The sequence below is a fragment of the Brassica oleracea genome, chromosome C7 (assembly GCF_000695525.1).
Source record: "Brassica oleracea var. oleracea cultivar TO1000 chromosome C7, BOL, whole genome shotgun sequence".
NCBI classification, from domain to species: Eukaryota; Viridiplantae; Streptophyta; class Magnoliopsida; order Brassicales; family Brassicaceae; genus Brassica; species Brassica oleracea.
The window spans coordinates 37270059-37286947 of record NC_027754.1 but is presented as its reverse complement, the minus strand read 5'-3'; the positions used below and the strand labels follow the sequence as shown (position 1 = coordinate 37286947).

Here is a 16889-nt window from a genome sequence, read left to right as displayed (position 1 = left end):
ATTACCCAATTTTTTTTTGTTATGTTTTACATATATATATTGTTAAAGCATCTCAAAACAACTTGTAAAGAAATTGTAGTTTTCAACAGTATCACTCATGTAGTATCAAAAAAAAAAAAGAACAGTATCACTCATGTATTGTACACGTAAGTTAGTTTAATGCAAGACTTTGACATGCTATTTTCCAAATAATAATGATATTTTCATACAATTTAGTTATATAATAAAGTTGACATTTAAATATAAAACCGATCACAAGCAAATATATGTGATGAAAGTTTCTTAAGAAGTTTGAAATTTCCATTTTTCTTTCTTTTTCAATTTAATTCTAATTTTTATTGATGAGATATTCTATGAGTATTTTCTAATTTACATGATCTTATTCTTAGCTATGAAGCCAGTTTTCTTACGTTCTCAGCAATGTCACTCACACAATACATAGTTTGGTAAATCATTTATACAAAACTTGACATGCTATTATCTAAAGCTAGCTAGTATGTCCTAGCAAACAAAAAACAAGGTAGCTAGTATGTACCACCTTTTAAATGCACGCAATCAATTTTACCGAACTATTTAGCCATGATCAGTCTCATAACTAAACCTATGACTCATAATGCTAAACTTGCAGAAAACTCATTTTGCAATAGAATTTGGTCATCTATAATATTGAAATGAGTACAACAACGACAAATCATATATATACGTAGAAGCTAGCAATCAAATATTATAAAGATTGTAGACACCAAGTCATATGGGATGATTATTGATTATTAAATAGTAGAACATTGGAATAGTCGGATAAGCTTTTTGACTAAATAGTTAGATAATCTATAAGTATAAATACGTAACTGGATAGATTTTTCACATACTGGTTATAAAACGCTAAGAATGATTTAGTATGATGTTTCATTTTATGCCATATCTTTCTTAAAAAATCACGTAAGCGTGAAAATGGTATATCATTAACATTCATAACACACCATAGAGAATTAGACGAATTTGAAGTTGCGTAAGTACTCAACAATTTATGTGCACACACGATTTAGGTGACTACAAATAAAAAATGCGTGCCTATTGCATGTCGCCTTCCCAAAATTAATGTTCTCCATAATAAGACGCGTAGCTTCATCATACATATTTTCTGTTTCGTTAACTAATTTGGCTTATTAAACAGGGAAACAAAATTAGCTTACTAATTTATGAACCCCTCCCTAGCTAAGAGTTTATAGATTCCATAAAGCAACTTGATGGTATTACACCTTGTGCATGGTCTTGTCACTTTTCTATAGGTTCCAATTCTTGTAAAAGAACGTCTATTTATATTAATTAATTTTTTACCCTTTTAATAATTAGAAAGATGTGTATATAATTTGAGAATGTTAATAAATTTATAATCACGTGAACCAACATCTAATTACGAGGAAAAGGGTAAAATATCGTCATTAACAATTCATACTTGATCCTGTGAGACCCCAAGAAGAGATGAAAGAAGCAGTGAAGCTCATTGTCGTTTTGGTGGCTCATTTGGGTTTTGATTTTGTGTTTTTTTCTTTTCTCTCAACACTAACACTCTTTGGTGAAAATTCAGAGCCGTGCTTCCTTTATGCCAAGAGAAACATTGGCTTAGGGCATCACTTACAAAAATAGCACTTAATAACATGTATTTAATTAATTAGTAATCATAACTAATAAAAATATATTTAGGCTTAAGTTTAAGATTACTATAAAGTCAAACTTGGGCCATAATTAAAAACAAGTTTATTAGTCCATTACTAGTTTAATTAACAATCTTTTGTAAAATTTGTTTGTCTTAGTAAAAATTATGGGACAATCTGATTGTCGACTTAACATCTTATTCTACTACGATCACTTCCAGAAATTGAATCTTATTTATTGACAAAGCTTTTCGTCTCACTTTTTCACAAATCATTATAATTAAGTTAATATTCTTCTTCTTTCCAGTTAATTTTTATTTATTTTTATTTTCTTGAATAGTTTTATATGGTTTGTTAAATTGGAATAGTTATCATAATCTTAAATGTTGCTAGAAAAATGCAGTTTTGGTATATTTGTCGAAAAGAGTTTTTCAAAACTGAAAGTCTGAAACTGATAAAAAAAATTATAGTCATTCGAATATGTCACAAAAAAATTAAGTGATTTGACTATCTTATCTATTAAAAATAATTTTTTAAGAAATATTGATTTTTAAAGTCTAGTCAATGAGTTTGTAGAGAAGAAATGATGAGAAAATGTTAAAAAAATATTATTTTTGTTTCTAGTTTTTTTTGTAACAATGATATTTTTAAGATATTTTCTTCTGAATGAGGGCATCAATTTTGTTTATCGCTTATGTATACAATCTGTGCTCGCACGGCTCTGGGTGAAATAGTTCAAAAAAAAAACAATTCATACTTGATCACCGGTGTAAATTAAGTATGACGAAAACTTGCTGGTATTGCGTATTTGCGTATTTGCGTGCGCATGGTTTTGTAATTAGCGAAAAATTAATTATGTCGAAAATCGTCATTAGCTTATTGGTTCTGTAGTAACCGATATCAAGAAATAATTTTGGTAAAGCGCGTTGACGCCTTTACGTTTCGCGATTCAATGTACTCACGTTTTACTATTGTATTTACCCTATGTTTCAGTTTTCATAGATACTGAAAATGGTTTCGAGCGAACCTCTCTTAGACCATGTTCATCGCTGGTTTCTAAGGGGGATTTTACAAAAAGAAATAGTGGTGAACCCCACGAATCAGCAAAAAACCAGTAACAAAAGTGATCAAATAAAGATCGATTTTTGTTGATTTCATGTACTGTTTGCGGACTCCACTGACACGTGGCGTCCTACAATTGATTTTTTTTATTTATTTTTTTGGACAAAAGAAAACAAAAAAAAATTAAAAAATTTAAAAAACCTTAGACCCACTTAAGCGATAATCATGCTCTTAAATTTCTAGAAGAAGGATTCAATTTTACCTTACGTTTTCACATGATGTATCACTTACCAATGATGTTAATGCTACCAAGTTAAGATGTAGACGGAATATCAACTGAATTTGCTTATACTCCCTATGTTTTGATATATAAGTAGTTTTAAAAAAAAAATGTTTGTTTCATAATGTAAGATGTTTACATAATCCAAAATATCTTTTACATTTATTACATGTTGTGTGACCAATCAAATAATTCATACATTTTTATTATTGGTTGAATTTATGTATTAAATGCTATTTTTTCAAAAATAAAAGTTTTCTTAACATTCACACTTTTAACTAAAACTACTTACGAATAAAAAGAGAGAGAGTATATTTTTGCCTTGAGATAAAACTCTAGATTAAGCATTTTGTTTTCATATTTGTTTTTAATACAAATGTATAATTATGTAATATAGCGAGGGAGGAATAAACAATTTTATTTATTTTTCATTTACGTGCACTATATATGGAGAGGAAAGAAAAGATAAACGAAATCATTAAACTCGTCGACGAGGTTGAAGAAACAAAGAGAGAGATAGCAAAATGGAATGGAGGAAATGGTACTTAGACGTGATTCTTGTGCCACTAGCTCTAGTGATGATGCTTTGTTACCACATCTACTTGTCCTTCATGGTTCGAACCCATCCCTTCTCCACTGTCCTCGGCATCAACTCTCGCGGCCGCCGGATCTGGATTTCCTCTATGATCAAGGTTCTTACATCCATTTCCATATATAGTGTGTTTTTTCTTAAGAATGTAAATATCATCTTAAGAAATTAAAATTTAAAATTTACAAAATGTAATTGATAATATGAAGGATCACTAAACTTGGTCGACTGCAAAAAAAAATATAGAAACACAAACAATCTCCATGGTTGTCTTACCCAAAGATCAATTCATATATTATGGCAATCTCGTGATTATCATCTTAGGAATTAGAGCTTGGTATGAGAAATAGACCACTTGGTATGAAAACTAGTTGTGATTTCTGCCATAAAACCTAAGCATAAAAAATGTAATTAATTAAAAGCTATATTTATTGTTGTATAATTTTGGCAGGAGAATCAGAAGATGAACATATCGACGGTACAAACACTCCGTAACGTAGTAATGGGAGCTACACTGATGGCTACGACCTGCATCCTCCTCTGCGCCGGTTTAGCCGCAGTCATAAGCAGCACTTACAGCATCAAGAGGCCCCTAAACGACGCCGTTTATGGAGCACATGGAGATATCGCCATAGCCATCAAATACCTAACGATTCTCACAATCTTCATCTTTTCTTTCTTCTCACATTCTCTCTCCATCCGCTTCCTCAACCAAGTCGCCATGCTCGTTAACATCCCTAACTTATACCCTAATCCCTCTGGTGACTTGTTCCTCACGTCTGAGTATGTCTGCGAGTTGTTCGATAAGGGTTTCTTTCTCAGCACGGTAGGCAACAGGTTGTTCTACGCAGGGTTTTCTCTGATGTTATGGATCTTTGGTCCCATCCTCGTGTTCTTGAGCGTTTTGGTGATGATGCTTGCTCTTTATCACGTGGACTTTGTGTCACTCGGCAACAATAAAGAGAAACAACGTATAGTGGATTGTCCTCGCGCCTCTGATCCTCCAAATGGTGGTGGTGATGCATAATACATTTCCAAATGTAAAAATGTGGAATTTTGGAAAACATTCTATGAAAATGATAATGCATGGAGAATTTAAGCATCACTACTTATTTTGTTATTCACAATTAATATGCATGTGTTAACAAGAACTGAGTTCGAGTTTAATTATTTACTATAGTGAATAAGTACTGTAGATCGTAAATTTAAGAAAACTAAAAGTCCACTTGATTGGAATGTTCTAGTTAATGACTTAAAAAAAGTAATTTAGAATACTTCTTGATTATATTTTCTGATCTAAATAACTTTTTTGTTTTTTTTTAATATACATTTCCTAGTTTGTTTCATTTTATTGTTTTGTTGTAAAATATTTTAGCTTTTTAAAGGAATCGCAGATCAAAGGAAAAGAAAAGTTGTGTTACACCCAAAAGTTAAATCAACAATAGAGAAATAAAAGTATTTCTGGTGCTGGTGAAAAGAAGTGTCTTTGTAGATCTGCTTTTTAAAAGCATATGAAGATAAGTAAGAGAAAACAAAAGCATGAAAGAAAAGAAGAACCATATGTGTTGCTAGAGACCTGAAATTCTCAAGTATCTTTTTTTAGTATTGCTGGTGAATGGTAATGAATCATTTGTAACATTTATCATTCATAGTATTATTTATCATTCAAAGAATATATTATATTTACAGTTTTCGGCTACCTTAGTTAGTCTTCACTAGTTAAAGGATTAAGGTTATCATTAGCATATAATTGGTACTATATAACCTTCTACAAAACTGTTGACATATTTACAGTTTTCGGCTACCTTAGTTAGTCTTCTCTAGTTAAAGGATTAAGGTTATCATTAGCATATAATTTGTACTATATAACCTTCTACAAAACTGTTGACAGAGCTTAAGATCTCTCTGGCTTTGCTTTACTATTCTCTTTTATAAATTCTGTCATAAGAAGTAAGAGATTTGAAAATGAGGACGTTACATTAGAAAAGCAAATTTAATTTTGCTTAGCCATTAAGAAGCTTTTTATAACTTTAGTAAAGAAGAGAGAGTGTTATATAAAGAAGATGTCTATCACAACTTACTCTTCCCCTCCTCTTTTTTTTTGCCACCAAATTTCATATACAGAGAAAAAATGGATGGTCACACAGCTAAAGACACTGGTATGAAGAGAAGTGCTTCTGAGTTGGCTCTACAAGAGTATCTCACTAAGGTCATGTCTTCTTCTTCTGCTTTATCAAGACAAGAATCTACAAGCCCTCTAGACCCTTCTTTTGATCCCATGAACCAGGTTAGTCTTTTCTTCAGTTGTCACTGTTACTAGATCCACAGATTGTAGTAAGAGTTTTGGTATTTCGTTTTGGTTGCAGGATCACACTGGTGAGTTAAGAGATAGACATTTGTTATCTGAGAGCTTGATTCCAGCTGGAGTTTTACTTGATGCACAGTCCTCGATTTGCGGTATGTTGCAGGTCTCTTTGATTTGACTCCATGTGTTCTCTGTAACAAAGTGTTGTTAGAGTAATAATTTTTTCATTTGTGTGGTTCTTACCTGCAAAGAGAATCTGTCAGCTGATAGTCCAGTGTCAGCTAATAAACCTGAGGTAAGGAGGAGAGCTCGGAGAACAGCCAGTGTATCTTCTCATGGTCACTCTGATGAAGAAGATGCAGAGACAGAAGCTGGCCAATCTGAAATGACTAATGATCCCAATCATCTAAAACGTATGAGAAGGTATGTTTGTTGCATATAAATACAAAAGTTAGATGTGAAACACCGTTTATTTACTTTCTTTTTCTTCGATGTGAACTCAGGATGCACTCAAACAGAGAATCAGCAAGGCGGTCAAGGAGGAGGAAGCAAGAACAATTGGCAGATCTTGAATCTCAGGTTGATTCTTTGAAAGGAGAGAACACAACACTGTATAAGCAGCTCATTGACGCAACACAACTGTTTCGTAGTGCTGGAACAAATAACAGAATCCTCAAATCAGATGTTGAAACTCTCAGAATCAAGGTATTATCATCAATCACTTGAACGACTTAATAATTGGAATGTGCTAATTTTAAGTAGCGTACAGGTGAAACTAGCAGAAGATTTGGTAGCTAGAGGGTCTCTCACTAGTAGCTTGAATCAACTTCTGCAAACTCATCTAAGTCCATCACCACAGTCCATCAACAGTCTGCACTACACAGGAAGTACCTCACCCGCAGTTACAGTCCACAGCGACCAATCTATGTTCCCTGGAATCACTCTTTCTGGACAGAACTCAAGCCCTGGACTTGGTAATGTATCCAGCGAAGCTGTTAGCTGCGTCTCAGACATCTGGCCATGAGCCTCTTCTTCACAATATGTAACGATCACTCTGAAATTTTCATGTATGTGTTATAATGAAATCGACATATTCGTTATTGAACTCAAGTTTTGTTTGCAAGACTGCCTTTTGCTCCCTATTACATATACATCAACTTGAAAAAAATGTAAACAATAAACATCAGATTTGTGTATAACATATACTTTTATTACTTGAGATCCAGAAAATGTGAATATTGGGTTATAGATGTGTATGTATAAAATATATAAAGACAATACATTATATTCCACTGATCATTACACTATACTTTCCAGCTATATCTGAGGCGATTCTAAGGACCTCTTTGTATGTTGTAACATGAGCAGACAAAACTTACATAGAAAACCAACCTTAGTTGATTACAGGATCCATACCACTTGAAAGAGAGAAGTCCTTAGGCATGGGGATATTTAACTCTGAGCAAACCAGCCTGACAATATTAGCCGTAACACCTCCCATAGACATCTTGTTGAGTGTTATTGCAATGGAGAATCTGTTTTTGATGTCACAGAAGCCTGTTGATCCTCCCAACCCCGAATGTCCAAAACCAACTAAAGACCCATCTTCTGAAGTGACACGCTTAAAACCAAGTCCAAACTTCCCATCAGGAAGTACTAAGCCACTGTAATCTCCAGTACCCATAAAAGCATCATGGATACTTGGATTGCTAAACATATTGTGAATATCATCTTGATGATCATTGCTACTGATCTCAGTTTTGCCAGCAGAACTGCTAGTATCATTGACTAGCCTGCCTAAACTTTCTATGCTTGAATCTCTGTCGTCATAGAACTTCTTCTCTTTGTGATCTTTTGGTTTAAGCTTCTCTGTAGCTGCCATCTCTTTACCCTTACCCTTTCTCTTTTTCATTGTGTCATTTACCGATGAGAATTTCGGAACGTGGTTGTGGCTGCCAAGTGGTGGCTGGGATAAAGAGGAATGTGGTGGTGGTACTAGACCGCCATCTGCTAAGGCTGCGTAGTACCGAGCAAGTGCACGCGCCGAGCAATGTCCATTAGCCGCAGGGATTGTGGCCCTACGCACATTCAATGTGTTAAATAAGACTGGCAAGCTGCTTGCTATTTGAAAGATCTGCACTGGTTGAAATGTCGAAGGAAGTTCAGGCTGACTAGGAATGGACGGAATCTTGTTTAGTTCGTCGGTGTCCAGCGTCAATGTGGCAAGCCGAGACTCAACACCTATAAAAATTAAGGCGTTAGAATAGTACTTAATAAAGCTGGTAGACTAATTTATAATGTTTGTTATTCACCTGGGGGGATACCAACGTACAGTTCTCCATCGATCTTTAAGGGTTTTACAATGGATTCTTCAAGGATCTCCTGGAATTTCTTTCCAGAAGCATACTGTTCAAGATAGATGAAAACAAGATTGACATCAACATAGTAGAGAGCCTTGCTTGTGTTTTAGGCTTTAAGGCACAGATTAGTTTACCTCAAGGATTCCACCACATAGCCATCCAAGCGTGAGATAGTGATAAGACTGCTGACTGCCAGGCTCTGTTTCAGGTGATGAATTAGCAAGGCGTTTCAAACATTCATCCCAGTCACAAATAAGCAGAGGATTTTCTCCTATAGGGTCAAAGGCGTTGTGCAGCCCAGACGTATGGTTAAGCACATGATGGACCTGATACACAATAAGGAGGGAATCAAATGAAAATCAATAGCTCACGATAGGTTGTAAATTAATTACATGACAGTGTAACTCCTTGTACCTTTATGGTCTCTTTTCCATTTGATCCAAACCCTGGCCATATATCTCCTACAGTCTGGTCGAACTGGAGTTTTCTGTATCATCAAAAACTAAACATTACTAACGTATGACTAAGCATATGAGTTCTGCCAACTTTTGCAAGCTGGTAATAATGTTGGTACCCACCTTTGGTCGACAAGCCAGTGTATCATGCCGGCAGTGATACCTTTTGTCACAGAGAAAACAGGAAATAAACTGTCCGGTTGAACTGGACGAGGATCATATCTCCCAAGTACTCCAGCAGCAGTGTCAATAATGACTTTCCCATCTTTATATGCACATACCTACACAAACATGTCCGAGTTAGAACACACGTAGAAACGTAATGTACGCTGCTGGCAAGCCAGATGGTAAAAGAGTGTTTCCCACCTGAATTCCTAGTATTTTCTTGATACTCCCAAGTTCAATGAGCAGCTTCCTCAGTTTGGACTCTACATCGGAATGGACAGGCGAGTCATGTATCCAAGAAGTGTCTACTGTTGGTCCTCGACTGATACTCCTGCAAAGTCACATTATGGTCATACGAGGTATACCACAAGGAGAAGATAAACTTGAGCTGCAAAAACTACAAGGGGACTTACCCCAACAGAACAGATTCGGCAAATGGTCTCATGATGTCCAGATAAACGATCTGAACGTTCATAGTGGATGAAAGTCCTAAAGAGTCGATAAGTAAAACAACAATGAATTACTATGAATGAGAGAATCTCTTTGATGTAATGAAGTAAAATAGTATGATTCACATCACACACCATACCTCTGAGTAGATTAATGACCCTTGCAAAAATCACAATATCGCCAGGAAACGCATCTATCTGCATCAAATGGTTTCATTAAGATAAAGTTGGCCACTAACAAGGCGTATACTTGAAAGAAATTTACGCTTACCGGATTGAAGCGTTTAACTTCTTTCGGGGTGAGCTGCATCTTTTCCTGTATAACTTTCATATTTTGCGTTCTTTGATCGTTCAAGGATTTTAGCGTTTTCTATAAAGAGATATATCGGTCAGAGCGGATATACTACAGTTAGCGCAAAAGAGAAAGCAAGGTTATGAAACAAAGAAGAAAATTTACTAACCACAGCTTCATTTGATGGAGTTGAAGACCGGAAGAAGAGACTTGCCACACTCATTGCCTGATCTGGCAGATCGAGCCGCAGCTTCAGTCCCATTTCTGCAAAGGCAGACAAGAGCGCCACTTGGTCTCCCTGTTACATTAAGCAGTTAAAATCCAAACTATGACCTACCTACAATTTTACAAACATATAATATTCACATGACCAGAGCGAAGTTGGTTCAGTTTTTTTTTTCAATATTTAAAACGTTTTAAGTTTTGTTAACGAAGTTTCATCATTCTAAAATCCCACAAAAAGATTTGGGTAAGACAGGGTGAAAAAAGAGAGTTGTTACAGAAACTTAACAAACCTCTGCCGATGCTAGAAACATCTTGGCTAGTGCTTGTTTCAAGGGATGTGAAAGTTTCTTCGTTAGCCCAAAATCAAGTAAAATAGGACGATGTGGTGCTTCCTTACTAACAAGAAAATTTCCTGCAAAAAAGAGTATAATTTGATTATATGAGAACTATATGTCTAAGCAAGCATGGTGGTTACAAGACAGAAGAAAATAATTGGCAAACTCCAGATAGAAGTTTCTTGTCAAAGACCATACCTGGATGAGGGTCTCCATTGAAAAACCCATCAACATAAATCTGGTGGGCATATGCACGAGTGATCTCTTCAACGATTTTTTGTTTATCCACACCGAAAGCATCTAGAGATTCCACATCATTCAAGCGAATTCCATCCATGTACTCAATAATGAGCACACTCTCAGACGACTGTCAATTTTAGAGCAACGAAGGAGGTGTAAGACATAAATAGCAGAAAAAAACAATAAGGAATGAGCAGCTTTCAGCTTCTTAAGTCATCAACTTGTAATGCTGCTGTGTTACACAGTACTACATTGGTCCACTACATGATTTCTAAGCAATATCAAATATAGAAAGCGTACCGCAACAGAGATACCAAATACAGCATTACCAAAACAGACTTTTGTGATGACTTTGTGATGCTCATTAATAGGATTAATGTTTCCATCCTAGACTTAGAACTGTATATGGAAGTATTTATGTCTGTATACTTTAGAGTAAGAAAAGAGCACTAGGGATAAGAACCTGGATTATATCTGGAATTAAAACATCAACCCGATTGTCACTTCTAACTTCATCATTTGTCTTCTTGCACCCAAGATTTCTGGATACGGTTCTAGTATTTTCTACATGTTGAGAAACAGAACACAAAGGGTAAAAACTCAGAAATGCAGTTATCAGTGACGTACAAGCATGAACCTCTAGGAAAGGAATTCAAACACACAATATTCTGTCTATTTTTGCCATGTTATCTCGAACATAGCCATTTGAAAAATAAAAATAAAGTGTGACCTAAAATGGTAAGATTATGCATAATCCAACATAAAAAAATTGACAACCTAACTACCCAAGAAAAGTCTATCTCAAAATCACAATCTCATCTCAAGCACTTGATCATAGAAGGCGATGAAAAGCTTTAGTGAAAATTTAAGACTATTCATTATCTATGCAAGTGAAGCATACCAGCTTCAATGTTGAAGTCTAGTTCTCTAGGAGCTTCCTTGCACCATTCATCTATCATGGGGTTAAAATCGTACTGTGGTTCTGCCCAAGCAATCCAGTCAACGATGGACTTTGCATTCTTCAAGTCCTGTTTAGAAACAATTACAGAAAAGGAGTTGGAGAAAATATCAACAGTAATCTGAAAGGCCTCAAAGCAAGACTAAGAACAGACCTCCAAAATAATCGCTCTAATGCCATTGTGCTGAACTTTAACAACCACATCCTGGCCATTAGCTAGAGTAGCACGATGAACCTGTGCTATCTACAAAACAGAGAGCCCACTATCAAAAAAACCTGTGCTAGTTGTGGCTTATATTGTGTCTTAGCACGAACAGGCTTCAGGAATTTACCGAAGCAGTTGCCAAAGGTTCGTCAGAAAAATCAGCAAACAAAACTTCCATGGAATGCCCAAGTTCTCTTTCAATGGTTCGACAAACCTGAGAAAGAAAGTCAGCCACATATCAGAGAAAATCAAAACCAGATTACAGTGGCAACAATTAAAAAACACCGTTTGCTTTAATTTAACAACCTCCTGCAAAGGGCGAGGAGGGAGTGAGTCCTGCAACTGAGTGAGAAGAGAAATATAAGCCTGAGGAAGAACATCAGCGCGAGTGGATAGATACTGCCCCATCTTCACCCACAACCCTTCCAGCTCCACAATCAAATTCAACACTCGCTTGGCATTACGCTCATGAGCTTTCTCCCACAAAGCAGGAACCTTGGACTTCTTAATCCACTTCTCTCTCTGCTGAACACTCTTCACTCACCACCACAACAACAACAACAAAACAAAAGCTAAGACCTTTCAATACACTAACCAATCAAAACAATTAAAAAAAAAAAAGCTTTTACCTTGTAATCGAAGTAGATGATTATAGCAACAGAGAAGACTTTCATCCTCCTCCTGTAAATGTTTCCCCAACCCATTGTCACAAACTTACTCCACACTCTCTGTATACTCGCTATGAGCCCGACGAACAACGATAAGACTACTGACCACCACCGATTATTCTACAGACCCAAAATCACAAAAGTGAGATCTTTTCGATTATAAATTCGCAAATTCGCAAATTACCTAGATCCTGAAATTGAGAAATTGAGAAAAAAAAAGAGTTACCTGGAATGAACCAGAAGTGTTTGGGCGAAATCGCGAGCTCCGCATAAAAGAGAAAATGGAATCAGATGCGTGAATTAGAATAGAATACTTCAAATGTTTTGATTTTATCCTTTTGGGGGAAAAGTAGGTGCAGAGAGCTTTAACGTAAGAGCTTGACAACGAAAAAAACGCGTCATGCTTTTATTTTTTCTCTGGCGTTGAGTGTTGTTGAGAGAGGATACGAAAAGTAAACCGAAGGAGCCCCCGCGAAGTAATGAATCTAGAACCGCAGATTCTTGTGGGGCCCCACACAGATTCTTTATTTGGGCCTTTTGTTTTCATGCGTGATGGGCTCATCAACCTATGTTTTAGTGATCCTAAATGGGCCACGTATGTCCGCTTCGTTCTGGCCTACGTTCACCTAATCCATACCGATCACGGAAGATGCGTTTAGTAACCGACACCACCCACGTCATTTAAACCAAATGAAACTGTGCTTATGAAAAGCATGTCATCAAACATATCAAACTATACTAAAGCCCTGTTCAAAAAAAAAATATTAACTATATGTTTGACAATGTAAAATAATACTAAAAGTTAGTAACTTTATAACTTTATCTATATATATCTGAGGTTTCTCTTTTACTTATAAACTATAAATTTAAAAATACATTAAAATTTTAAATTTTAAACCAAATTTATGTATTTATTTTGAAAATTTTCTTAATATTTTTTTTATTTTTAAACTCGGGTCCTAATCGACCGCTTCAGTAGCACCTAGTATTAGACGGTCCTTTCAAACACACTGATCTACGTAAAATATGTATTGTATACGTCTTCTCAAATTATTATAACTTTTTTGATAAAAAGTGCTAAACGATATATGTCACTGATTCATTTCGTTATTACCATGTTGTGTATATGGTTAGAGATCTAAAATATATCAAGTTATGAACTGAAAATTAAAACACAATTAAACTTTTTAATTTATAGTTTCATTTCTTAGAATTGAAAGTACTTGGATGTTAGTCAGATTAATAAAATTAGCTACAGTTGTGAAAAACTTGGCAATTAAATATTTGTAACCGTATAACCCGGTTAACATATTAACCACTAATCCAATCCATGCAGTGCAACACTTACTGCTAAAAAATTGTGTGCAGTTAAGTAATTAAGAATTATCATATGATAACCTAAAAGAAATCAATTACAATTCCACAGATAGCATTTCATAAGTCATATAAAATGTAGGTAATAAGTCACTTTTGGAAGCATTAAACTATACAAAAAGTTGAATTAGCCTTAAAAAATCATGGTTTCATCAATTCCACACCTTCTCCTTCTCCTTCTACTTCTCCTCTTCACTCTACTTACTCATAACTCTAGCTTTGAAGATGATTTCTCGAATGAACAACAACCAAACGGTTTCTTCTTACCCTTCGAGTCCAATCTCTACGTTGAGATCACCATAGGAACCCCAACGCGAAACTTCAACCTCAAGCTAGACTCTTCTACACATCTCACATTCCTCGAATGCGACCCTTGCGATGATGATGAACACCAATGCTCCATCTCCGACACAACCCGACGCTACGACGGCAAATCTTCAACAACTTTCTCACCAATCTCCTGCACCAACTCTTCTCTATGTCCTCTCCTCTCCCCTAATGCCACTACCCATGATAACACAACAACAACGACAACATCCTCTCTGTCTCTTCTTTGCACTCCTTCCAACTCCTGTCGCTACGATGTCTCTTCTTTCAGCGCTGGCTACCTCGTTTCCGACACCCTCCAGTTGACTTCTTCCATCACCGACCAAGAAAACTCTCTCTCCATAGTTCGTGGGTTTGTCTTTGGCTGCGGGACTAGCAATCGTGTGACGCCGGAGGACGACGGTGGCGGCGTTGACGGGAGAGTGAGTCTAACCACTCATCATTTCTCGCTTCTTTCTCAGCTTCGCGTCACCAGATTTTCTCACTGTTTATGGCCTTCCTCCGCCGGCTCGCGTAACTACATTCGTCTAGGATCAGCGGCTGAGTTCGGCGGCGATATGATGTTGGTTCCGATGTTAGATACGATGGAGACGAACTCTTACTCGTATCACATTCCTCTCCTCGGGATCAGTCTTGAGGAACAGAGGTATGAACATATTTTGGTTATATTTTGTGGCATTTTTGGATCTTGGTTGCAAAAAAAAACACGGTAGATTTCTACGAATTTATTCATTGTTTACTAACATTTGTCAACAAATTATTTTTACAAAAAAAAAAACAACCTAGATCATGTATACCATTTTAATTAGTATTTTACGTAACCTAGCTAAACCTAAAGTTTGTGGTATACTGGAACATTTACAACCTAGTTGTATATTTAAAATGCAATATACCCTCTTCTCATTTAATAATCTTGTGATATTTACTTGTGGAAACCACTATATATTTAGGTTTCAATTTTTTTTGTTGCTTTTCATATAAATCCTGCAATATTTTTATAATTATTATACAAACACATGTTTTACAAAAAAAGAAGAAGTTATTCTTATAAACTTTATTTAGAGTATACATAAAACGCTAACGCGGATGTTAACAATTTGAGACTACCAAAGCCTCTCTTTTTTTTCTAACTGTCAATTATATGTTTTCACGAACAATTTTTTTAACTAGAATGAGAAGCAACGAGACTAGTACAATAGCAGTAGACATTGGCACGTACTATACGCGTCTAGAGGCATCACTCTACGAGAAGGTGAAGGAAGAGCTAATGCCGCTGATTGGACCAACGGTTGCATATGAAGTGAACGAACTAATGTGTTTCACAACCGAGGTTGGCTTAGAGATAGAGTCATTACCCATAGTCACTTTACATTTACAAGGGTTTAACTTCACGATCTCAAACAAAGGACTTTATCTCCGAGATAGCCCTTCTTCTTTCTGCACGGCTTTGGTCAGATCGACCATGGAGGATGAGGAGAAGAATGTGCTTGGAGCATCAGGACTTGTTGATTATGTAGTTGGCTATGACACTTCAGATAGGGTGCTGGCCTTTCAACAAAGAGATTGTTTGGCCGATTTTGTTGATGGTATTTAGTAGTCTTATTGAGTTTTAATTAGTCTCTTTATAACATAAATAATTGTTTATCTTTAGACATTATCGTTACAAGACATTGGTGAATAAAAAAAAGAAGACATTGGTGAATACGTATTGCCCATCTTGTGACGCAGAGTACTGAACATGACTATAATAAATTGGCACAAAATAAAGACCATAAAAATTTCATAGATATCGAAGTTGAAACTTGAAAAAAAAATATGGAAGCCCCTTTTGTAACGATTCTCCTTGCATGCAGATGATGCTTTCAAACCCTCCTCTGCTCCGTGAACAAAATATAGTGAACAAACACTGTTTCATTCTTCTTCTTTTTCCTTTTTTTTGAATTCAAGATTGCATCTACCCGTTAAAAGGTATTACCTATGGAATTGTACTAATAACATAAAAAGTAGTACATTATTGGGGAAGACGAAAAATCTTCAGTTAAATAGATAACTAAAATTTAAGTTGTAGAATAAAAAGCTAAAAAGTTTAAGCTAAAAAACTCTTTTTTTTGTACCTAAAAAAAAGCTAAAAACTCTTTCATGCTCATATCAATATTTTGACCATGAGATTTTGGTCAGGAATCAAAAAAAAAGAACAGGAAGATACAATATGAAGAGAGGATTTATTCACTGGCCAAAATAGGTGGTCCGGAGTGTATTTTTGAAACCTTTCAGCACTTGTTTCTCTGATGAAAGCTTGTGTAAAGGTGTACGTATTTACGTACTAGAGATGCATGGGATCTCCAGAAGAAGAAGAAAATCATTATTTGTTTTCACATGAAATATTTAGCCTAGAAGAAAATATGTTTCGTGTAATTCAAATATGCCAGAGCACTTGTGAAGTTTAGCTAACGAGTAAAGGTTTAGCGAAAAGAAATATGCTTCATGTAATTTGTCAAATTATTGGATATGTTGTAGATATAAAATTGTCCATATAAACGACTCACGAAATAATTAACAAGTTAAAACGACAAATCACTTCCCTAGCAAATGATGAAAAAGTCGTTTCAATTTTTTTTTCTTTGCTTCGAAGCTTAGATATTATATGACCCGACCAATATACATGCAAGGAGATAAGGGCGGTGCATTGTTGGCGGGCGGCCGCCATATCTTTTAGGTTCCATTTCTGGTTTTCCATTTATTTAACAAGCTTTATCTTATATACATATGTATATAATAAATGTCAAAAGTTCTGAGATAGAATGTTCATTCTTAATATTAGCCGTTTAATGCAATCCATACTAGTGCCTCACCATTCCTGCTTTTATATCAACGTTAACTAAACATATGAATTTTTTTTTTAAACATATGTATTATGTTATGCATATATATAAGTAGTCCAATCT

General features: G+C 35.5%; 4 protein-coding genes across 4 annotated transcripts; 3 read left to right on the top strand and 1 right to left on the bottom strand.

Annotated features, from left to right (window-relative positions):
- Positions 1–3463: 3463 nt before the first annotated feature.
- On the top strand, positions 3464–4646 carry LOC106304812. The gene is made up of 2 exons (XM_013741202.1): positions 3464–3689; positions 4038–4646. Exons 1-2 carry the CDS (start codon positions 3522–3524, stop codon positions 4611–4613), a joined length of 744 nt encoding a protein of 247 aa, XP_013596656.1. The 5' UTR covers positions 3464–3521; the 3' UTR covers positions 4614–4646.
- A 1031-nt stretch (positions 4647–5677) lies between these two features.
- LOC106306274 (basic leucine zipper 9) lies at positions 5678–7014 on the top strand. Its single transcript, XM_013742833.1, has 5 exons — positions 5678–5873; positions 5953–6043; positions 6143–6314; positions 6395–6596; positions 6661–7014. Exons 1-5 carry the CDS (start codon positions 5718–5720, stop codon positions 6913–6915), a joined length of 876 nt encoding a protein of 291 aa, XP_013598287.1. The 5' UTR covers positions 5678–5717; the 3' UTR covers positions 6916–7014.
- Positions 7015–7088: 74 nt separating this feature from the next.
- Positions 7089–12679, bottom strand: LOC106306273. The gene is made up of 19 exons (XM_013742832.1): positions 12470–12679; positions 12205–12363; positions 11882–12109; positions 11703–11789; positions 11525–11614; positions 11314–11440; positions 10876–10976; positions 10371–10539; positions 10128–10249; positions 9782–9910; positions 9592–9690; positions 9461–9518; positions 9285–9360; positions 9073–9202; positions 8830–8987; positions 8666–8738; positions 8386–8577; positions 8204–8297; positions 7089–8132 (listed from the first exon to the last, which is right to left on the bottom strand). The coding sequence occupies exons 1-19, from the start codon at positions 12512–12514 to the stop codon at positions 7285–7287; spliced, it is 2985 nt and encodes a 994-aa protein (XP_013598286.1). The 5' UTR covers positions 12515–12679; the 3' UTR covers positions 7089–7284.
- Positions 12680–13713: 1034 nt separating this feature from the next.
- LOC106305069 (probable aspartic protease At2g35615) lies at positions 13714–15629 on the top strand. Its single transcript, XM_013741448.1, has 2 exons — positions 13714–14590; positions 15115–15629. Exons 1-2 carry the CDS (start codon positions 13761–13763, stop codon positions 15536–15538), a joined length of 1254 nt encoding a protein of 417 aa, XP_013596902.1. The 5' UTR covers positions 13714–13760; the 3' UTR covers positions 15539–15629.
- Positions 15630–16889: the final 1260 nt, after the last annotated feature.